This window comes from Lutjanus erythropterus, chromosome 4 (genome assembly GCF_056507025.1).
Source record: "Lutjanus erythropterus isolate fLutEry1 chromosome 4, fLutEry1.hap2, whole genome shotgun sequence".
Lineage (NCBI taxonomy): Eukaryota > Metazoa > Chordata > Actinopteri > Lutjaniformes > Lutjanidae > Lutjanus > Lutjanus erythropterus.
The window spans coordinates 43,920,702-43,939,382 of NC_139320.1; the positions used below are offsets into that span (position 1 = coordinate 43,920,702).

General features: G+C 38.9%; 1 protein-coding gene across 1 annotated transcript in view; it reads right to left on the reverse strand.

The window, feature by feature from the left end:
* The window catches only part of naalad2 (N-acetylated alpha-linked acidic dipeptidase 2), a 15,506-nt gene extending 3,940 nt beyond the window's left edge, over window positions 1-11,566 (reverse strand). The window contains exons 1-14 of the mRNA XM_084716629.1: window positions 11,308-11,566; window positions 9,444-9,555; window positions 6,872-7,058; window positions 5,553-5,654; window positions 5,232-5,357; window positions 4,597-4,677; window positions 4,251-4,356; window positions 4,086-4,179; window positions 3,308-3,403; window positions 2,612-2,697; window positions 1,703-1,822; window positions 930-1,012; window positions 176-239; window positions 1-37 (exon numbers count right to left, since the gene is read on the reverse strand). The exon at window positions 1-37 is cut by the window's left edge and continues 31 nt beyond it. Of these exons, the coding sequence (XP_084572755.1) occupies window positions 1-37; window positions 176-239; window positions 930-1,012; window positions 1,703-1,822; window positions 2,612-2,697; window positions 3,308-3,403; window positions 4,086-4,179; window positions 4,251-4,356; window positions 4,597-4,677; window positions 5,232-5,357; window positions 5,553-5,654; window positions 6,872-7,058; window positions 9,444-9,555; window positions 11,308-11,389 (1,376 nt within the window). The 5' untranslated portion in view covers window positions 11,390-11,566. The remainder of the gene's footprint in view (window positions 38-175; window positions 240-929; window positions 1,013-1,702; window positions 1,823-2,611; window positions 2,698-3,307; window positions 3,404-4,085; window positions 4,180-4,250; window positions 4,357-4,596; window positions 4,678-5,231; window positions 5,358-5,552; window positions 5,655-6,871; window positions 7,059-9,443; window positions 9,556-11,307) is intronic.
* Between the last annotated feature and the right edge of the window lie 7,115 nt (window positions 11,567-18,681).

Sequence of the window (18,681 nt, forward strand, 5' to 3'; positions counted from 1 at the left end):
AGAGACGGAGTGCAGTCGACCCTCAGTGTGTACATGCCTGGAATCCAAATAGATACATGCACACACACACACACACACACACACACACACACACGCAGACCAAATTAAAACAAATTTAGCCTCTGCACTTTCTACAGTTTATTGAGAATATCAAGCTGCATACAGACGCACTCACCTTCAATGGCAGAGTCTGCGTTGATGTAGGCCACAGCTCTCTCCTGCAGCAGCTTGGCATTATCCTGTTGAGAAGGTTGAACTGTGGTCAGTATGTGTATGCATGTGTGTGTGTACATGTATTACTGACTTTGTAGAGCCTTAATTCTGTTTTACGCACTCACATGGTTGGACCCTGCCTTCTTTATGGGGACACAAACACAAACCCCCATGTAAATCATTAAATTTTAGGGTGAAGTCTTAGTTTGAGGTTAGGGTTAGGCAAGTAGTGGTTATGGTTCGGGTTAGGATAAGTCTCCAGGGATCAGTATTTCAAAACCTTTAATCTAGATCAGAATGATCCAGAATGATCTTAGATTTGATTATTTCAAAACCTGGAGATGTGATCCTGATCTTACAAAACTGGGATATGGATATGATTTCATAATTCATTACTATCCAGAATCCTGATCACATGGTATTTTGGGGTATTTCAAAACTGAATGGATTCAGCTTGGATTCAAGGTGGATGTAGAGACATGTGGGGCTCATGAGATGTAATTAATGATTAAACCTTTTTTTTTTTCAATTAGAACACCAGAGAAAGTCTAAGCTGTTGTAAAAATGGGATGAAGCAAAAACAAGAATTTCACATTTCTTCCTTCAAAAGTGCAAAATAAATAAAAATCTAAGTCAATCTAATGTCCTCTGAAGTGATGGAAACATGACTGTGTGTGTGTTAGTGTGTGAGGGTGTACAGGATGATCTATATTTACCTCTGCCCATTCAGTAGATCCCAGCAGTCCAAACTCCTCTGCATCCCAGCTGGCAAATATTATAGTCCTCCTTGGTCTCCAGCCTACACACACACACGCACAAACATGCGCGCGCGCACACACACACACACACACACACACACACACACACACACACACACACACACACACACACACACACAGCCTTGTGTTTATTGCATTGTAAGGACATCTTTTTGAGGGTTGTATAACACACAGACAGTGACCTTGAATGGGTGCATGAAGAGATGTCATTTAACTAGAGCTGACCTAAATGCTTTGAAGCCTCTACTGTTGCCATGGTAATCAACATCCAAACCAGTGTGTGAATGCTGCTTTTTTGTTGTTTATTTTTTGAAGAGAGTAAGAAGCCATTGCGTCAGCTGCGCTGAAAAACTGCCAAAGGACTGATAATGAGCAACAAACAGAGCTCCTCTATGACATTAAATTTGCCTCAAAACCTGTGGACATATTCGCAACTGCTCATCACTCAGTCGCTCATCATGCTGACTTTAGAGACTTTGGAGACGAGGAGTAGTCACTGGCTGATGTCTTCACTCCTACCTTCATCTCTAATTAGACTTATACATTAATAAAAAATAAATAATGGCCCTTAGTTTGAAATAATTAGGATTGTTTGTGTTGTTGCCCCTGTTGAAGCTTTGAATATTCACAGCTAATCCTCATCGAAAATAGTACTCGGCGAGTATTATTGACACCAATATTCACTCATTCACATACTCGCAGAGACACACCTTTACTGAGCAGCCTGCCGGCGCTCCTGACAGTTTCATGGACCACTGCAGCACCAGACATGGGATCGATTCCTCCAAACACCCAGGCGTCCCGGTGTCCTCCCAGAATCACATATCTGTCTGCACACACACCACACACACTTAAGAGAGTGATACAGCTTTTTTTTTTTACCTAACAGTTTTGTTCAAAATGTTTTTCTTTTTCTGCGTGTTTCTTCCACAAAGATTTTTTATATTTTCTGCTCAAAAGCCATTTTGTCCCCCTACCATCATATTATTTTTATATTAGTACTGGTGACCATGCTGACATTATTAGTGTTACTCACATGTGCTGGCTGAGTGTAAAGTACATGGAAATCAATAATTTTACTCTTATGATGCATTACACTATGTAATCTACTTCATTACTTTCAAAACCATAATTACAAACTGAGTAGGCCTATAATTTGACTTAATGCCCAAAACTTTCATCTGCATTTTCGTAGCCAATAAGCCAATAGTAGTAACACCAGTAATTTTACTTGCAGCTGATTAATATTTCAGCAATATAGGAGTATTTCTACTTGAGGAAGTTTATATCAGCATTAGTGACCATGTAAAGGATTGCGCTTATTACATGGTTATGAAAAAATAACATATTTATGTGACACTGTACATTATCCTGCTTGGTACATGATTATGTACCAAAAGAAAATCAATAATTTGACACAAAATATTATTTTAGTGATGTAATGATAATTTTATTGTTCTTCCAGAGTCAGTGATGAGAAGTTCTCATAGCAAGTTCATTGAGAACAATGTTCATAGCAAGGATTACGGATTATTATTGGTGTTACTCTCATGTGTGTTTGTGACATGAATTGTTACCGAAGCTTTACTAAAGGATGAGAGCATGTTGGGCTGTAGTACCTGGCTCCAGAGCTCCTCTAATCCTGCCAATCACGTTGTAGATCCTGGTCACCTGGTTGTTGGTGTGGATGTTCATGCGCACCTTCCTGAGACAGACAGGTTAACGAGAGGGTGACACACACAGGGAAGAAAGAGATGCAGAGACAATCGAAAGGACAGAGAAGAAAAAGATTCTGTACATAATAGTGATTTTCTATTTGTTTGGCCGAATGCGCTGCAACCTGAGAAACATGTTTGCTGTGTTAATTTCATGCCACAGATAAACAACAGAGAAAGGATTTGTTGTTATGTGTTTTTTTTTTCTCCATAAACCTACAAAAACATTCACCACTGTTCAAAAGCACAAAAAGACCCAGCTACTCTTATTGCACATGGGTACATACTACATGCTTAATTTGTGCAGCTTTTATGCGTGTGAATGTGCATGTATGTTTCTCACACACAGGAGGTACAAGGGCCTCCATTGTACTTCAGTTGGCTACTTGCCACTGGGTCATTAAAGCCGAGGAAGAGAAAAAGAGCAACAAAAGAGGAGAGACAACTCAAATGAGCAGAAGAGGAGAGAGTATCAGCTGGAGAGGAACGACTTTCTTGTAAATAAAAGTAGGTGGATGGGGGAATTATGTTCTCATGGGGTGAAGTGGACACAAATGACAAGTGACGCTGGACAAAGACAAGCTGAGTGGAAGCACTTACTGGCTCTTGAAGTCATCCGTGAAGCCTGGACCAATCCTGTAGGAGATATTCAGAGCTCCTTTCCAGTTGTTTGGTGGAATCTGTCCTCCCATGTTCCTGTTAAATGGTAAATAATTAAATATTCTGTAAATAATACAGGTGAGCTGCTCATTTTAGTTTTGTGCCCTAAATACAAGATTCAAATTATGCAGTTTTTAGCCCCAACTATAGGGTGGATTGACATGAAATTTTGCAAAGACATTCACATTCTCCACAGACTGAGTTGTAATAACTCTCTTACAATAATTCACATATTTATATAATATAATATATTCATTAATAATGTTGGACTCCCACAGTGGATTTTTTTGCTATGACTGGGTAAAATCTGAACCGCATCAAGTTTAATTATACATCTATGTTTTGGTCCTATTTAAAAATGGGGTATGAGTATTGCACCATCTACATTTACATGAATAAAAGCAACACAGAAAAATTAAACTTGCAAAACTTTTCCCCCTGTTTCACAGATGATAAAAAATTAAAGAACTATTATCTTTAGGAAATATTAACTTTCACCTGTTCTTAAGTCACAAACACAGTAGAGAAAACATGTAGATCTGACTCAAAAAAAATCTTTTTTTCTCATTTGCCTTGCCAAATGTTAACAAGTTAACATGCTTAATTAAAGTGAAGATGATCTAATTGTCTGCAGTTTTTTGTCAGTTTCACAGAGCCAATAAAAAGAAAAGAAAAGAAAAGCAAAGAAAAGAAAAAAAAAAGAAAAGAAAAGTTTTACTTCAGCAGGTTTATGGCATCATTGTAGCCAATCGGATGTACAGGAATCTTGGGAAGTCCCACTCCATCCTCAAGGCCGGACCTGTATGTATATTCTGTAACACACGTCACATGTTAGATAAACTCACACACATGTATGCACTCATCCACACGCACAAACACACACCTTTAGCGGGGTACCCTGGTGTGAGCGGATCTCCTGCTCCATTCAGGTTCAGAACATTTCCTCTCTGAGCTCCTCCACCAGGGAGGTTCCAGCCGTCAGGGTAGGGCTGTAACCACACACACACACACACACACACACACACACACACACACACACACACACACACACACACACACACATACAGAGTTAGAAATGGTTCAACTGAAGCCACAGATTGAATCCTGCCATTGATGAAAACTTATTCAAGACATATTCAGTTTGAACTGCATTAACAATGACTGCTACACGCACATTTTTACAAATGACCACCAAAATATTCTGCTTTAAATCATGCAGAATACTTTACCTGGACTCCAGCAGCACAGTAATCTGCAGGGTCTGAGAACATAATGATGCCCTTTGCTCCGGCTAACATGGCATTCTTCACCTGGTGGAGCAAGAGAGAGAGCAATGGGTCATTTTGATCTTGTACAAAAGATTATGTACGAGACAATATTTTGAAATGCCATCATTTGATGAATTAAAGCTATTACAAAGAGTTTGTAACTGGTTATGAAATAGACTCTGATGTCTGGTACCTGAATACTGATGCCTCTATATGACCTACATAAACAAACAAGACCATTTGGAGGAAGATGAAGCTATTTTTCTATATAGTTATTCTTAATAGCTGCCACCGGGTCCGATTCTCAAAGTTACAGTAGTAACTGTGGCAATCAACAAAATATGAAAATTCCTTGTAGTAGCTTTAATGATAATGCACCAGCACTACAGGACAAACTAAGCTGAAGAAAATCAAGGTTTCCCATCACTTCCTGTAAATCATCTTCTCCCTCTAAAACAGCAGTTGCAGTTGTACTCAGTGGCTTTTGATATGTAAGTTTCCAGTACATTTAACTACAGTTGTAGCCCTTTTAATTAAACTATTCAATGACTGACAGATCTTTTAACACGTGGAGTTACGACTAAGGCTTTTCCTACCTTATTGCCTCTGAATATTTTCCCATATCTGACAATGACAATCTTCCCAGTAACATTGATGCCCATCTCCCTCTGCAACTGGAAAAAGTCTTCTGTGCGACCGTAGTTGACATACACCAATTCCCCCTGGAGAGAAAGACAGACAGAGGACATGTCTTAGATACTTGTTCTATCAGATCATTTACGATGAGATGGGTAACCTATGTTTACTTTTTTTATTTATTTACTTTATTGTTTACTGCAGTGAAAAGGTTTTTAAGCATCGCTGTCTTCTCGTCAGTATCATCAAGTTGTCTGTGTGTGTGCATGTGTGCAGGCTACCTCAGGTTGTCCTTTGGCAGAGAAGGCGCTGTATGGAGGCACAATGTTAGAAACATCTTCATAACCCTCTGGAGCTGGCTCGGCCAAGGATGTTTTAAAAACCTGAAAAAGAAAGACGGGATGAGGTCAGACCGAATCAGATGAAATACTGGTGGGATAAACTTTTATTATCTATTGTGAATGCTTTGAAATTTGTAATGTACCAGCTGTCAACACTCTTGGCAGCAATCGAATGTAACTACATTTACAAGTAGAAGCTTGAGTTGGTTTGAATTTTTTATTTTTTTTTAAAGTCAGACCACCCTGATTCCAGCTTCTAGGCCGCACAGAAAATCTGGTTTCTTCACTACTTTATAACAGTAAACTGAATATCATCAGGTTTTGGCAAAACAAGACATTTGAGGATGTTATTTCGGGCTGTGGGAAACACTGATCAACATTTTTGACCATTTTCTGACATCTTATGGATCAAACAACTAATCAATTAATTGAGAAAATAACTGACAGATTAATAGATAATGAAAAAATTGACATCACTGCTCCTATACACCAAAACAAATTATGTGAATTATTTCCACTTGATCCTGTTCTGTTGGCAGCTAAAAAGAGGACTTTCAGTATTATTGCGTGTGTCAGGCCATCACCTCGGGATCTGTGCGCGCTGTTCAGTGAATGTCTCTCAGCTGAAATGCATTACTCAATTTAGCTGACATGTAAATCCTGACTGTGTTCAAGTTCCTGAATGCATCGTCGCAGCAGCATGCTACAACATGGCCTTGCAGTCAGATCTGGTCTGGTTTTTTTTTTCCTGTATGACTCTGTGCCGTCTCACTATCTAAACAAACAACCGACATGAAGAGGTTTATCTCGCAACAAGGCCATAAAAGGACCTTGGACTTGAGTGAGCTGTCTTGCAGTGATGTGGAGAAGGAAAACAGTAGAACAGTGGCGTGCTGGTGACTTTGTTTTTAATGTATCTGTGTGATCTCCGCATGCACGCTGCAACTTTGTTATCTTCCAAAACATACTGAGAGGTAGTCAGGGGTCGGGACTGAATTAGCCTTATTGTTCACTTCATGTGAAAATCACAGTTCCTTTGACATTTTAATCAGCAGGGGGGGGGGGGTAGGTGTGGAGAATGGAGGGTGCTTGAAGTGGTAAAATGGATTAGTATCACAAAATGTTTGACATGTATATTATAGAGGCTTTAAAGGGGAAAAAAAGCTCTTATGTTCTTTCTCTCTTTATATATGCGTGCATTTGCCTGTTGGACCACATTTCATTCACTACTGATCATCTTTTGTGTGTTTGCAGTGTACCTCATTGCCACTCTGATCAACAATCGAGATGTAATTGGGCTGTGATTTGTTGGGATAGGACAACAGGACGTCATAGGGCACCATCTCCACTGAGTCCAGTCCGAACTCCAGCCACTCTTCCTTGATCTGTTCTGCGTATCTCAGGTTCTGCTCTGTGCCAGCCAGGTGGGGGAGTCGAGTAAATTTCCTATCAATAGGGCAGAAACACTTAAGTTAAAGGTACAATATGTAAGAATTTTAGTTTAAAACATTCAAAAAAAATCAATGAAATTATTAACAGAACGTGACACTATAACAGAAAGTGAAGAAATAAAGCTTTTGACATTATGTCAGTGACATCTATGTGTTGTTTGGCAGAGATCTGAAGTTAGCATGCTAACCAGCTATGTTCTAGAGTGTGACAGTGAACCAACATGCACAATATCAGGACCCTGAAACTGAAGCGGCTAATGGAATTCAGCCGTCATTTATCTGTGACGTCAAAATGCCGTAATTATTAAGAAACAAAAGCCCACTGCTCTGAAAATACAAACTCTGGAGACTCCATTTAACCGTTATGAACATCTACTCCTTCTAAAAGATTATTAATAGTTTCTTATGACTCATTAACTCATTCAAATTAACATTTGGCATTAATTTTAACCAGTGGTGGGAAGTACCACGTAGTAATATAATACTTACTGAATAATAATTATAATTTAGTAATAAATTACTGTAATATTATTATGATGAAACAGTATATATATTATGTTACAGTTACTGACTTACTTTTTGACCTCTGTAGGCTATCTTACAATAACATGTATGTGCAGCAGGTCACGTCAGCTGCTCACCAAAAAGCTAAACGAAGGATGGAGGATGAGGGAGAGAGTCGAACTTTACACAGGTGGAACTACGGTCATTATTTTGAGTTTGTTTGGCTCCTGTGTGGTGATGTAATCTAATTACACAGAGAGGACCACTTAGTTTCCAATGTAGCTGACACCTGGACAGCTGACAACAAAAGTTTTCCGGGTGTCTACAGTTCACTGAACCAGCAGTTCAACTTTGGGGCACAATTCCACCGACAAGGCACAAAAGTAATATAGCAATATAACTAGTAATGTAACTAATTACTTTTGCTACCAAGTAATGAGCAAAGTAATCTTATTACTTCTTAAATGAGTACTAAGTAAAAAGTAAGTGAGAAACTCACCCGACACTGATTTTAACTCTAACAAATGTGAAACAGACAAAAATTCAACCCAGAATAGAAATTTCAAAGAATTACATTGTGGCTGTAGCACTGTTGTCAGAGATGAAAGTATTTGAACTTAGCATGTTTCCTTATTGTGTGATGATGCATCATGGTCATTTTGTGATTTATTACAGTAAATATATTACAGAAACACACTGCTTTCGTCCACAGGTGCCTCCAAAATCAACACAATGTGGACGTTACTCGTAGTTACTTTAAGTAAATGATTTGTACCCTTATCATGAAGTGTTGCCCTAGCATGCTATGGAAACAAGTGCAGTTAAGTTTTCAGTTACCTACTTTATTTCCCCTTAAGCAGCTTTAAAGGCATAATATGGATCCCCCTGCCCATACAAAACAAACTTTAGACCCAGAAACATAATCCCTTTTAATCATCACTTATGCACCACTAGAGGTGTATGGTGGTGGCTGCCCTCGGTTTGTATTTCTCATTATTCTGATGTTCTCTGGATGTTCTACCAACACAAAATCTGATGTTCTGGGAATTAGACGAAACAATTATCCGTTTTCTGCTGCGTTTATGAACAGCTCGGACAAATCCTGCTGATTCCACCTTTAACGTTCTTGCCTTATTCCAGAGTGTCTGAGAGCATCGTGTGTTTTGTGTTTCAGCATTTTTGTCTGAAACCCCTTTGACACATGAACTACAACTCTGCAATTATCTGGAAACTATGTGAAGGAGCTGTATGTGTAAGCACAAATGTCTGCATTTTTTGGCCTGGACTCAACCCTGTGAGCTCCCTAGTCCTGGTATGTTTTGTTTTCCTAATCAGTATCAGGACAGCATGAGACTGATATTTTTGGAACTCACATTTCTGCATCTATCATCCCTCTCCTCTTCCATCACAGATTGTTCATTTTCACATACCATGGTCATTTTATCATTTATTAAAGTGAATATATTAGAGATTTCTCATTTTAAGTCTGAAGCTATATGATGTTTACAGTGCACTTTGCTATCTGTGCAAACTTTTGCATCTCCACTAGAATTCAAAATCAAGTTCTGCGGATTTGAACGACGTTTGGCTGCGCAGAACGATTTTCTAATGACTCACTCACTGATAGTCATTAGTTTTAGAGTTGTACTGTCAAAAATTGAATCTCTGTGCAAGTGAAAAGTTTGTCCTGTTGTTGGACTTTTCTCTGAGCTGTCCTCTTGAACTTTCTTCCTCTCTAGGGAAGTGTCCCATGAGATCTGAAGTAGTTTTTCTTCTCTGCATAAACTTCTGGGAAAGAAAGCCACTGTATATCGACATTTGCTTTGCATTTCTTGTGCTGACAGACTGGACAGATTTTTAAATTTTTTTTTTTTACCTGAGATGCTCCCTGATCTGGTGTGGCTGCATTTCATCCAGAAACTCCTTCAGATACTCGCTGGAATCACTGTTGTTTGCAGTGTTTGGATGTGTGGGCTTTGCAAACCAGCCTACAGCACGCACACACACACACACACACACACACACACACACACACACACACACACACACACACACACACACACACACACACACAGAGTACAGGCAGTCACTTAAACAACAGTGCTAAGACCTTCACCACTGTATGACCTCACGATATGATTAAACTGACCTCTCCACCAAGAACAAATTACTGTAATACATGTCAGACAAAGCAGAATGAATCATACATAATATCTGAGTGTTGCTCTCTGCCCAGCTGTGTTAGGTCCTGGCTACCCAAAGCTTCCCGCTGTGTTAGAAGTTATATTTTGAATGTAGTCGTGGTTATGGGCGGCAGGTGTAAACCTGCTGTGAGCAGACAGACGTGAAATGTGTCAGAGTAGTGATAAACTAAAGCTCGTACTCACAACAGCATCCCTTCCAGATTCAACTAAAATAGCACTGCGTAGATTTGATACACTGTAAAAATAAGATATTTGTTTTTACTTTAAAAAGTTGATATAATTTTTTATTACTTATAACAAATAAATATTTCCAGTCTAGTAAACTTAATTCAATTGCACTTAAAGCTTAAAGATCTTGTGAAGCAACAATAAATGTGTGTTCTGAGTTTGTCACACCACAGAAACATGTTATTATCCCCCAAGTCAAATTTGAATGATTAAAAAATCGTTAAGTATATAAAATTAAGCCTCAAAATCATAAAAGAATAATATTTCTCTGCTCTGAAACGCTGGAGGCGTGTCCGCTCCTCTTTCTCAGTGTCAAACACCACTACCACCTAAAAACGACTGGACTGGACTAGTTTTCAGTCTTTTTTTTTAAAATCTATGTTCTAGCATCTAGAATGTGTTTATTAGAAAAACTCACTTTTTCCTTTACACAGACTTTAAGGCATTGAGATGAACCAGCAACTCCTAAGTCACACTGACTAACATTAAAAATAAATTCAATTTCCTTTTACATTTTCTCAGTTTGAAGAGTCAGTTCATCATCTTACACAAGTAACTTAGGAAGAGCAGCAAGAAAGAGCTTCTTGTGTGAAACTGCTCCCAGTGAATTTATTAAATTCCAAGTGTAAGGGGGCAGGAACTGAATTCAAAACATTCAACATGGTTAACAGTGTTTTCATTTTTGTGAAATAAAGCAAGCATTACACACAGCGGGTTTTCACCAGAAGGGTCTCAGGAGTTTTAACTGCAAATATGCTGATTATGTTTCATCAGAAACTTAAATAATATACATAATTTCCCTAGAAAATAATGTCTTGACTCACGGGAACATAATCCCTTTCAATCATCACTTATGCCCCACTAATGTGTGTGGTGGTGGCTGTATCTGCAAAAACACTGTTCTCTGTCTGTGTTTAATTCCTTATGACTTTGCAGAGCTCGGGACACTCAGGACCAAGTCAAAGTGTCAATATTTATCCTGCCATCTTTCTGGTGCATCTTCAAGAACAGCTCCAACAAATCCTGCTGATTCTTCCTTTAATTTAATGAGTTGATTGAACTCTGTACAGTACATTAAGTCAACTCATCATTTCAAGTTAAAAGACTTCAAGTTAAAAGAACTCATGTTTATGAGTGAAAATAAAAACTAGAAATTTAAATAAAACTGCCTTCACTTCCATTTATACACCTGCCATGGTCAACCGTCCCATTCTTGTCACTGATATCACACCACAGTTGATATTGCTTGTGAATTATTGACTTGCGTTCCTGTCCAGTGTGAGCGTCTGTTGTGTTATCTTAACTTACCCATAATGAAGCCCATCAAGAACAAAGCTGTCACAACCACCATAAACCAGATCCACCGAATCAACCTGTTCTTCTTCTTCATTTTACAGCAGCACGTCCCAGAGGCTTCCACACGCCGACACGTCTGACTCTGACCAAGCACGCTCGCACAGATAGAGATAGAGAGTAATTTGTTTAAGTAGTGCACAGCGGGGGCAGAGACAGAGTGAGACAAAGACAGAGAGGGAGAGACAGAGGCAGAGAGAGAGGGGAGGGGGTAGATGACAGTCAGAGACAGAGTAAGAGGCAGTGAGTGAGAAGTTGGAGAGGAACACAATGAGGGAGCTTGTCATTAGAACTATGTTTGGTCAGTCGACTGATGACTGTGCACTGTGCACCTTGTTCTTTCCAGTGCTGACTCAGTATTACCCAACCTGAAGCTATAGAGCCAAGACTCCACTCTGAGGCCTGTTCTTCCAAAACCCATGTTAGAGCTGGAGTCAGGATTATACATCTACTGAGCCAGAGGTGGCAAAACACACATTCTTTACTCAAATATAAGCACAGATACTTGTGTAAGACAGGACTCTGGTAAAAGTACAAGTAGTGATTCAACTTCTGTACTCAAGTAAAAGTGAAAAGTACAGGACTCATTGCATTTGCATGAGTCTCAGTACAAAAAAACAAAAAAACAATCCATGGCCCAGTTTAAAATGCCTTTATTTTACATGATAAAAAGAGTTAAAATCATCAGAGTCAGTCAGGAGTAACTTGCACACCTATACTGTGTTACACAAATGAGTTGAATGGGACAGTAGCTCCCTGTCAAAGTGCAAGCCTCTTAGTCAAACATCAAGAAAGTGATACATCATCAAAATGATGATTTCATTTTGAAGGCTGTTTTTATTTCAAGAAGAAGAAGAAGAAGACTAGTATTTTTGATCTTGAGAACGAGACTAAGACTGTTTCACTCATGCAATGAGCCCTTCACTGGATGAATGAACCATGAGCGCCTGTAAGTGACCAACAGAAAGACCCAGCAGCACCTCCATTCTGGTATCTTCATGAAAAAGCACAGGCTCCAAAATGTACTCAAAGTACAAAAGTAAAAGTAGCCCTCTTCAGGACATTTCTGCGTTCTGTTGCTGTGCAGGTTAGAACCTCAAGTTTGTCTGTTTCGTCTTCTTCGGTCTTTTCATTTTCATCTTATGTCTTGTTAAATAATTTTTGCCATCATTTGTTTCGTAATTTTCGTCTTGTTACATAGTTTTTGTCATGTTACTTTTGTTAACATCATTTTCATCCTCTTGTTGTTTTGTTGCGTCTCGTTACATCTTTAATGTTGCTTCTGTCTTGTTATGTCTTTTAAGTCGGTTTCATCTTTTCATGTCATATTTGTCTCGTTTCATCTTTTATATCATTGTTGTCTTGTTATATCTTATTACATCTTTAATGCCGTTTTTACCTTATGTAGTTTTCGTCCTCTTTTGTCTTTTACATCATTTTCATCATGTTTCCGTCTTGTTACATTTTGTTTCATCTTTAACGTTGTTTTGGTCTTGTTACATAGTTTTAATCTTGCTACATTTGTTACGTCATTTTCGTCTCTTTATGTCTTGTCATGTGTGATATGTGATGGTGACGTGCACTGATGGACACATCAAGGAATCATATTTTCTATGTGTTACTGTCACATCCATTTAGGTAGAAATCAGTCTTGATGTTGGGAAGGCACTGCACAATGACATGAAATAAATAATTTCCCCCAACTCATTAAAACTAAGGTAACTAGGCTGTTTTGAAAATATGAGGAGTAGAAAGCAGAGATATTTGTGTTAAAATGTAGAGGGGTAAAAGCAAAAAGTTGACTTACAGTTATTGAGTAGAGTCAAGAATGAATCATCTTATAAACATGAGATAAAGCTCAACAAGCTGTTGTGTGACAAAGCAGAGCTGTGAGTTTTAGACAGTAAGGTGATGTTTTTTTTTTGATAACCACTAATAAAACAGTTTGTACAGGGCCAAGTAAAAATTGTCCTTGGTCGAATACGTTTCTGACTCATAACATAAATGTTGAACCATGTGTTAGACAGTTCTCTCCACCACAAACATCAAAACACCAAATGCGGGGAGATGTTTTGGAAGAATAATATTCATCCCCCCAGTAGATACCAAAGAGCACTGAAGCTTTCATGGAGGCTCCCACCTTAGTAAAACATTTCACTGTTTATCCTTTAATTTGTGTAACTGTGGTTTCCTCAGCAGCTAGCTGCAGGCCTTTTCCTGACAATCCCGAAAACCCTGTTGACAGGGCAGCCATTAGGAATTATGTACAGGGGGAGGAACTTCCACATCAGTCCTCTAATCCACACTCAGCTTGAGCAGGTTGCAGTATGACAGCCTAGAAAGGGCAGTGCATTAGTGTTGCAAAAAAACACCGCCCCTTTTCTTGTTTTCTCTTTACCCTTGCTTTTTTGAACCCCTGATTTTTGGTGAGGCATTTTGACGTAGCAAGAAAGTTTGCTTTACATTACCTGCATTACATGTGTGTTCTGTATATCTGACCAGCCAACCAGATGAAAGAATACATTCATTTCAACTAAAGGGAAACTTTTGGAATTAGCTTTTATGTGGTCATTACTTTCCTTTTGAATTGATTATAAAAGGTTTACACCACGTGAAAATTAAAAAGAAAAAAAAAATACCCTGATTAACTTTTATTCTGATCGGGCTTTTATTCTAATCATTTGTGGAATATTAAAGTTCATGTAAACACAGCTTATCTTAAAAAGAAAACCAGATTTTGAAGATTATGATGAGATGTTGCTGGGGAACCCGTCAAAGTGACATTTTGTCACATTAGTTAGCTAATGTTAGTGAAATACTAGCTAACTTGTAAAAGCAAAATACTGACTAGTTTCCTAGCATTTAGCTAACTTGTGCTACCTTAAGATGCGACTATACATCATTTTCCAGGTCCCATGCAACATTTTTTAATCAATTTCAAAATTTGGTGTTCTTTTCAACATTGATGAGCCTTGCACATACCACATCTGAGTGCAGGAGGCTCCGCCAGCTACCAACTTCGCTCAGCCGTTATTGAAGCACAGCATGAAAAGCAGTGGGAAGAGTCAGTTATGAATCTTTAGGGCTTGGTATTGTTTAGAAAATCATGTTACCTGTGCCCATACCAGTAAGCCTATCCCTAAAGTGAAGCTGGTACCAGTAGAGAACTTGATTTGATACCTTATACTCCCTTTTGAGACCCATCATGTGGATAGAAGCATTCCTAAAATAATCATTTTGCGTTTATTTTTATCAGACACCACAGGCGTGTAATATAGCCATACATCCAAACATCTCAGTGGTATATCGACAGACTAAACTGCTTCCAGTTAGTAGAAATTCAGCTTACAGCACTGGTGTATATTGCTATGAATAGTTGGACATATTTTCTCACACTATAGGACATGCAGGCCCTGGTTGAGCTCGATCCCTCCTGGGTCTGTGAACAGCTGTGTGTGGTGGAGGACGGCTCTTTCATGCGGTGGGCTGGAGCGTAAAGTGGGGAGGGGGCTCTCTGCCTTCAGGAATGTGGGGAGGACACAGACCACAGCTTTGCCTCATACATCCTCTACACACTGTTTATCTTGAGAGATAACTTTAATTAAGCCTGCAGCTTTGGGCTGGTATGGTTAGGTACATTCAGGTTAATTTGAACAAGGTTGTTTGGGTACGTTCCCCTAAATGTTGGATTTTATTACTTTTACATGATCAAATGGCCATTGACTTAGGTTAATGATTTAATTATAAAATCTAAAAACATACAACTATGCAGCGGTGTTATGCCAGCTGTGTGAATGAAAGTGTATGTGTGTATTCAGGCCTCTTATGCTTGATTTATTTAGCATTTGTTCCTGGCAAGGGGAGTATTACCACATTCCAGAAATAGCTCCTCAGAGAATGAAAAAAACAACGCTACATCATGTTTACAAAAGTTTTGTCCAAGATGATTGGAGTAACATGTAATTATATTTAAAATAACTCCACTAAAACAATACTCCCACCTTTACTCTACAAGGCGTCACACATCAGAAACAGACACTATACAGAGTAGAGCTGGGCCAATCCTGATCTGAGGCTGCTCTCTGGTGGACAGACTCATCATGACCAGTGGAGAAACACATGCCGCTCCCTACTGTGAAACCCAGTGCACTTACCAGCATCTACAGAAATCAAAAAGCATTAAATATTATGGCTAGCTGGTATTTCCTTCCATTTACCCTGAGGGGGAGGAGCATTGAGGAGTATTCACCACTGATGTTGGGTAATAAGATCTGGCCCACAGCTGACCCTCCACTTCATCCCAGAGATGTAGGATAGAGTTGAGGTCACTGCTCTGTGCAGTTCAGATCAAGTTCTTCCAAGCCAAACATAGAAAACTGTTTGTTTTGGGACTGAACTTCAGGAATAAAGGCCCTCCCCAAACTGTTGTTTCAGAATTGGAAGCTATAACTGATAAAACAATCTCACCCCAGAGGTCCATATAGAAGATGATCTGGAGCTTCTTTCATCTGGCAATAAAGATAATTTAATATTATTAAAAACTAAAAACACTGCTAAATTGACCTTAAAATGAGATTGTTTTGTCAATTGTTGTTTCTAGACAAGAATGAACTTTGAAACTCACAATATGATTGTGGAATTGTGGATCACTTAATTCTGATTTACAAATTGCAAAGTGAGCCAATAGAAGAATAATCTAAATCCAATCGATATTTGGTTTGTCCACCCTTTTCTTTCACAACAGCATGAATTCTTCTAGGTACACTTGCACAAAGTCAGGGATTTTGCAGGATTGTAGTCAGGTGTTTGATTAACCAATTATACCAGACAGGTGCTAATGATCATTAATTTCATATGTAGGTCATTAACTGAAACAGACACAGCTGTGTAGGAGGCTTAAAACTGGGTGAGGAACAGTCAAACTCTGCTACCAAGGTGAGATTGTGGTTTGATGTCACAGGTCAGACACCATGACGAGACTGAGCACAGCAACAAGACACAAGGTAGTTCTACTGCATCAGCAGCAGCTCTCCCAGAAAAAGATTTCAAAGCAGACTGGGGTTTCAAGATGTGCTGTTCAAGCTCTTTTGAAGAAGCACAAAGAAACTGGCAAATACTGAAGAGCATAGACAGAGAGGTCGGCCAAGGAAACTTGCTTACTTCCCTTCCAAATCAGGTGTCCAGCGGTGCCTTTAGCTCAGAACTAGCAGAAACCAGTGGGACCCAGGTACACCCATCAACTGTCCAGAGAAGTCTGGACAGAAGTGGTCTTCATGGAAGAACTGCGGCCAAAAAGCCAAACCTCTGACATGGAAACAAGGCCAAATGACTCAACGATGCACGAAAACATAGGAACTGGGGTGCAGAAAAATGGCAGCAGGTGCTCTGACTGTAGCAGAAGGCAGTTTGTTCACCAAAGGGCTGGAGAGCGGTACAATACAGAGTGTCTGCAGGCAACAGTGAATCATGGTGGAGGTTCCTTGCAAGTTTGGGGCTGCATTTCTGTAAATGGAGTAGGGGATTTGGTCAGGATCAATGATGTCCTCAGTGCTGGGAAATACAGGCAGATACTTATCCATCATACAATACCATCAGGGATGCGTCTGATTGGCCCCAAATTTATTCTGCAGCAGGACAACAACCCCAGACATACAGCCAATGTCATTAGGAACTATGTTCAGCATAAAGAAGAACAAGGAGTCCTGGAAGTGATGTATGACCCCCACAGAGCCCTGATGTCAACATCATGGAGTCTGTCTGGGATTACATGAAGAGACAGAAGGATCTGAGGCAGCCTACATCCACAGAAGATCTCCAAGATGTTTGGAACAACCTACCTGCTGAGTTCCTTCAAAAACTGTTCAAAGAGTCGCTCTACCCGTCTGCTCAGATTATGAAAAATAATTAATAATAAAGGATCCTATTTAAAGAGTTTTTAAAAAAATATTATTTTGACAAAGGAGACAACAGACAAAAATAAAACAGCATAAATAACAATTTATATATTCATTCTCAATTAAAGCTAGAAACATCTGGTGGGCTGAATCAAACATTATGGTGAGCCAACTTAGGTCCGGGAGCCCCAGTTTGAGCAGCCCTGATCTAAATAAAGACTAACAGGCTCTACAGAGGTCAGCTGAGTCTGTTTTTTTTACTTTCAGTAACTGGATGGTTTGAGACAATTTGTTTAAGAGGCATTTTTCATGCTCAGTTATGTAAAGTGCCTCTAATTTGAGGGATACTTAAGAACAAGAGTAATGTACTTAGTTACATTTCACCAATGAAAAAAGCATAACATCTAAGTGAACCCAACTCAAGAACACTGAGTTTGGCAGCTTTTCCAAATTCAAAATACAAGCAACTTATTGAAAATGAGTGTTAATAACAAGCTGATAAAAAACTGAGTTAGGTGAACTCAGTATTTGTAATTAAACTTAATGTTAGTATTTACAGTGTAGAGTGACACTGGAAAATATCATGTCTGAAATACAAAATGTCACACAGGCCCATGAAAGTTAATGATCTAGCTCTAGTTCATTGTTTAGGAGTTTAATAAAGAGGTTGACTGTTTCATAAACATCATTTGTTAGTTTCAGATTATATTCTGACATCAAGTCTACACAGGTATCAAACACGCATATTGATCACGCACTCCTTAAGGCACAGTTGAACCTTTTCCAGGTCCACAGGGTACAAACCATCTCCTCCATACAGGTGTGGGACTGTATGCAGAATTGAGGGACGTCCATGAGGTGATCCTGAGTTGCGGACCTGACAGAGTCTGTGGTGGTTCCAAGCCAGTACAACCTCATTAAGTTCTTCATAAGAGACAAATATGGCAGTATTCAATACAAGTGCATAAAATTATTAAAATTATAAAATTATAAATAAGGAGATGAAAATATGAATATACATAAATAAATAATCAGAAATTCTCTAACATTAAAGTCACTGTGCAAGCGTTTTGATTCAAACTTAGTAGTTCCAGATACCACCTCATCTAAATCACTTTTTTTTCATAAGTTAAGCGAACATTCAAGTTTTTTTTCCGTCAATTTATTACTTTAATTTATTACTTTTTTCCAGACAGAAACAGTTTATGTTTTATTCATTCTATCCACTTTTTTTTTTTTTTTTTTTTTTTTTTTACATATGGTCATTTGTGGCTCCTAACGGGCAGTCTTTCGTCTCATAATGTGTACAATACCTGTATTGTATGAAGAAACCAAAACTGGATCAAGGATTTGTGCAAGATGTTGTCTGAGAAGTAGCCATCTCCTCCTCCTCTTTGTCAAATAGTCTGTCCAAAACTGAACACACTCACTTTCC